The sequence below is a fragment of the Vollenhovia emeryi genome, unplaced genomic scaffold, assembly GCF_000949405.1.
Source record: "Vollenhovia emeryi isolate VEMERY1.0 unplaced genomic scaffold, V.emery_V1.0 DF939121.1, whole genome shotgun sequence".
NCBI lineage: Eukaryota > Metazoa > Arthropoda > Insecta > Hymenoptera > Formicidae > Vollenhovia > Vollenhovia emeryi.
The window spans coordinates 3,270,980-3,276,532 of record NW_011967245.1 but is presented as its reverse complement, the minus strand read 5'-3'; the positions used below and the strand labels follow the sequence as shown (position 1 = coordinate 3,276,532).

Genomic DNA, 5,553 nt, shown 5'->3' with positions numbered 1-5,553 from the left:
TTTCGAAAAATTTGTAGCCAATCAACTTGCAGCTTTTAAGGAATAGCTGCACGTTGATTGGCTACAGATTTTTCGAAACTAGAACTTGGACCAAGTTCTAGCATCGTGGAAATTGGGCTTAAAAGCTGCAAGTTGATTGGCTACGCATTTCTCGAGACCAGGGGTGCTTTCGCGACGTAGAGTAAAATGATCCGGATCAAAATGATCCGTGCTATGATTGGTCAAATCTGAAATTTCATTGAATAAAATTTCAATGAGATGCTACGAAATTTCAGATTTGACCAATCATAGCACGGATCATTTTGATCCGGATCATTTTGATCTACGTCGCGAAAGCATCCCAGGGGCCCGATTCTCGAAATCATTCGAAAAAGAAACGTATACGAATATTCTGCTCTGACAGAAAAGTTGAAAGTCGATTGGTTAAAGCCACGCGAATAGCCAATCAGCTTGCAACTTTTCTGTGAGATCAGGGGTGCTTTCGCGACGTAGAGTAAAATGATCCGGATCAAAATGATCCGTGCTATGATTGGTCAAATCTGAAATTTTGTAGCATCTCATTGAAATTTTATTCAATGAAATTTCAGATTTGACCAATCATAGCACGGATCATTTTGATCCGGATCATTTTACTCTACGTCGCGAAAGCACCTCAGAATTTTCGCATACGTTTCTCCTTCGAATAAATTCAAGAATCAAGCCCCAGAGGGTCGGTTCTGTATTTTACAATATAGTGAAAATGATTTGCAAGCGTTCCAGCAGGAAAAATAGCATCGTCTGCAGCGGGCTTTAGTCTATGGTTCCTAGCATCGTGGGTACAGGCCTTAAACATCCAGCGCCCGACAGCCAATCCGCGTTCGACAAGTACATTCCGATTCAGAAGGGCCGATTGCACGCGGAGATACCTCGTATCTCCCAAATATCGATCATCCCGCGAATTGCCTTCGAGAGCCTCTTCACTCGTGCGTACAGCCGGCTGGTTCGCGTGACGACCGATCAGCAGGGCCGAGCAACGATTCCGGGATTAATGGCGCCCGTCCTGCCGTGCCTCGCGTCGTCTGCGTTCAGCTCGTTCAGCTGCTCAGCTGTCGTGACGATGCTCGTGACGTAATAACCGAATTACTATGGTGGAGTGTCGGGGTTGAGGGTTCACGCCTCACGCGTTATTTACCATTCTGCCCCGTCACTGCGATCGCGAGTGAACTCGGTTCAACTCCCCTCGGGCGGCGACGGACGAGATGGACAGCAATAAGGACGAGGCGGAGCGATGCATGGAGCTCGCGGAGCGGTTTATGCGGGAGCGGAAATACGAGGAGGCCGAGAAATTCGCCCGCAAGGCCCAGAAGCTTTACCCGACGAAGAAGGCCGAGGGTACGTGCGCGTGGCGTCCCGTGTCCGCATGTTGATTTTACCACGTTACACGTTCAGGCGGAATAGGGCCTGGTCTACGACGAGTCGTTAGTCAGAAGTCGGAACTGTATGTTGATCCCCTTCCTTTCCGGATGGAAGAAATAAGACCGACACGTAGCTCCGACCAACGACTAACGATTTTCATTGCAGACCGAGCCTGGAACTTTCGTTTTTCGCAAGAGCTTCTCTCTTCCTTTTGCCAGAATAACGGTGATTACGGGAATCTAATAATTATATATTTGTAGATCTGCTGGCGGAATTGACGGTGCTCTCCAAGCAGAATCAGAAATCCGAGTTGGCCGAGCCTAACGTTAGAAAGCGGCAAAATGTAGCTAAAGACGGAGCACATTCCCAAAGTAATTCTGAATACACAAAGGAGCAGTTGGAGCACGTCAAGAGGTAGATATTTCGAGATCGCGTAGATTATTTTGGAACAATGTATTTGTTTTTTATCAATTTATATGTCACATTTTTTCTTTTTGGTATAAATTGTGCTTCGTTTTGTCTGTCGCAGGATAAAGAAATGCAAGGATTATTACGAGATTTTGGGCGTCAGCAAAGATGCTACGGACAGCGACATCAAGAAGACGTACAAGAAATTGGCGTTTCAGTTGCATCCTGACAAGAACAATTACGTCGGATGCCTTCCAGCAGCAGACAGACAGGCAGGTATGCCTGGTGCTCGACTCTTGAATTTACTCGAAAGACAAAATACGAGAATTCAGTTTTCACGGAAAACTCGCAAGTCGTTTGACTAAAAGCAAATGCGTGACTTTTCCGTAAGAGCAGAATTCGCGCGTACGTTTATCAGGCGACCCTGTGTAACACAGTTAATCGTTTCATCTCTATTGTTTCCGATTAGTAAAGACGAAATGATTCTCTGCGTTACAACACGCTAGGCTTCTGTCTCTCGCTGGAAAGCACCCGTTGATCCTATGCCAATTCACGTATATAAATTTGTTTAAGGTTGCAGCCAAGTTGGACGTGTTCCTGATAAGCGACATTACCGACGTAAAAGTCCCGGATACCTTCGTGCGCACTATTTACGCCGGCAATGCTATTCAGACTCTCAAGTCCAAGGATAACGTGAAGGTGGTGTCCGTGAGAGGCACCTCTTTCGAGCCGCTGCCTCTGGAGGGTGGCGACGCCAAGTGCGAGAGCGTCCCTACTAGCGATTGCGCCTCCGGCCAAGTGGAGTATGTCAAGCAAAAGCTCAGCAAGTCCGACAGGACCGAATTGACGTCCGCCAAAGTTGTCATCTCCGGTGGACGTGGAATGTAGTCCGGGGAGAACTTCCAGTTGTACACATTGGCGGACAAGCTCAACGCGGCCGTGGGTGCGTCCAGCGCCGCGGTCGACGCCGGCTTCGTGCCGAACGACATGCAAGTGGGGCAAACCGGGAAAATTGTCGCGCCTGTAAGTAAAAATTGATAACGGAACAAGTAATATCCGGCGTAACTTGCGGAAAGTTTGTCGCGAAAAATGTAAAATATAAATGGAGATCTTTCTGACATAAACGCCGTGAGGGAATTGATACGACGTGCCTTATCGGTTGCTCTCTTCCCAGATAACATGCATGTCTAATGCCCAATTTCTTCACATCCAGTTATGTTACGGTTAAAGTTAAACAGGAGATAACTACCAGATCCATGCACGTGATTGACCAAAACTTGAGATTAACCTCCGGATAATTTTATCGGGAAGTGAAAAAATCAGCTATAAAAGACATCTTTAAGACGTCTTTAACACGTCTTTTAGACATCTTTTAGACATACACGTCTAACAGATATCTTAAAGACGTCTTAAAGAAGTCTTGAAGATGTCTTTTAAACAAGCATGCTATCTGGGTTGTTTCAATCTTGTGTGTCGCGGTCAAGCAACAAATGCTCCGCTACGAACGCTTCGAAGTGTTTCCCTTCTCCTTTGTAATAATCTATATATATTTATAGACTATACGATTGGAATATTCTGAAATTAAGAATATTCATAGAACTCTGTGTGTCTATCTGGGAAGCGACAGGCTTGACTGGGAATGCAACAATTTCATTATTGCGGTTTCAGAATCTGTACATAGCGGTTGGGATTTCGGGGGCGATTCAGCACCTCGCTGGTATGAAGGATTCCAAAACGATTGTGGCGATCAACAAGGACCCCGAGGCTCCCATCTTTCAAGTAGCGGATTACGGATTGGTCGCGGATTTATTTAAGGCCGTGCCCGAGCTAACGGGGAAGCTGTAAATTGCGAGTGACTCGTGTAAAGATTTGTATACTTCAAATCGTTTATTTTTGTTACTATATTGTACCATAATACAGGAATATTAGATTAAACTTTTTATGACAGTTTTAACGAGGATCAATTTATTATCTGGCAATTTTTATGTTTAAGAATCGCTACGTTTCGACCATGAGTTTTGCAAAATTAATTAACGATTAAAAATCTGTTAATACCAATGCAATATATATAAAAAAATTTGTTTTACACCATTGTCAACTGGTGATGGCTTACGTTGCCTAAACGTTCTCCAACATTACTTTCGTTAATTTGAATTATTTCAAGTTTTTGTCCTCCCTTTCTTCGTTTTTTCTCATTTTACAAAGGCTTTATAAATGTACAATTCAAATTGGAATTATGTACTATCGTAAAATTAAACTTTAGTTCTTCTCTAAAGCGTCTACTTCATTTTCAAGCGTAGAAAGTCTAGCCTTCGCTTATAATACGAGGAACAGCAAGCGTTCAGTCGCGTCCGTTTATCGAGGTTAGTCGAGCCATGTTGGACCGCGCTAGGTGTCGGTTTCTGTACGTGCGCTAAGGATCCATTCATTTATATGAGATCAAGTATAATTAATACGCGCCAGAGGCACTCGCGAAACTGAAAATCTCTCTGGCAAAAGTATTCAGTCCACGCAAGAACGTATCCGTAATTCAATTTAAGAATTATCGAACGATTATTATAGGTTATGTTGTACGCTTTTCTTTACGAACGTCGCGTCGTAATAAACCTCGTCGCCGCATACGAATCTCGTTTATCGTGTCTTATATTTTCGCTGTATTGAACGGCATATGTGACAATTTCATCGTCGTTCAATTATAATTTTGTGCTCTGTGTAAGAGCGTCGATTCATGGGCGAATTGTCATGTTTGCAGACTACGCGGAGTATTCATCAGTGTCAGAAATTTAGCGTTGTGCGGCAGGTCCGCGATCAACAGGACGAATGTAGTCGACCGCGACGAGTCTCGCGCCAGCACGCGGCTTTCACGTTTCCGCGACGTGCAGCACGAATTTGCGTAATTGAAAATTTGGAAGCGTATTGCCAGAAATTGTTTCCCGACGAGAACAAAACTTTGTCAGCGAGCGACTAGATTCAGTCGGAGTCTCCCCTGAGACATATGGATAACATTAGGTATGCGTGCGAAAATCAAATGGACTCATTGGACATCTCGATTAATATTTACGAAGAGATCAGGAAGGCTGGGACATGTGCCTCGAATTTCGCGAGTCAACATGTTTAGACACCTGAGACGCAAGATCGGTAACGCGGACCGTCGTTGTGTGAGAACATTGATTAAAGCTTAATTCTTTTATGTATTGACCGATTTATTGAACATTCGGGCCAGGTGAGGTTTACAACTTCAGTTTAGTCCTCCTCCAATGGCGCCTCTTAGCGTTATACCTGAAAATAAGCCAAAACGATACCAAATTGTATGAAGATATAAATTCCAATTAGAACATACATTTTAATTATTTCTCGCAACGACAATTATATACTGTGTAACACTACTTTTATTTTGATACACATACTATAGTAACGTTTGCACAATTACATCAGGCTCGAACTTACCTAATACTGTTCCCAGACCTCATTCTGATCCACTGAGGGATCGGCCTGTTTTGATTTAATTTTTTTGAGAGTTTTCGCTTAATCAAAAACGTCTTGTGTGCAGACTGAAACATATATAAAACGGGATCAGTGGTTGCAGATGCGATTTTTAAGTATCTTGGCGTGCGGGAGGGTAGGATCGCAAAAAGGGAGATGGATACAGCGAGAACGTGCGTAAAACTCACCATCGTGCCTCTCTAATAACAACAAGCGGAATGAGATATGAACCAGGTGGACTCGCGAGAATCGCAAGCGCGTGTCTAA

The 5,553-nt window shown here is 43.9% G+C and overlaps 1 protein-coding gene across 1 annotated transcript; it reads left to right on the top strand.

Moving 5' to 3' along the window:
• The first annotated feature begins 1,107 nt into the window (after window positions 1-1,107).
• On the top strand, window positions 1,108-2,573 carry LOC105570259 (dnaJ homolog subfamily B member 12-like). The gene is made up of 4 exons (XM_012027340.1): window positions 1,108-1,371; window positions 1,656-1,809; window positions 1,925-2,079; window positions 2,377-2,573. The coding sequence occupies exons 1-4, from the start codon at window positions 1,239-1,241 to the stop codon at window positions 2,493-2,495; spliced, it is 561 nt and encodes a 186-aa protein (XP_011882730.1). The 5' UTR covers window positions 1,108-1,238; the 3' UTR covers window positions 2,496-2,573.
• Window positions 2,574-5,553: the final 2,980 nt, after the last annotated feature.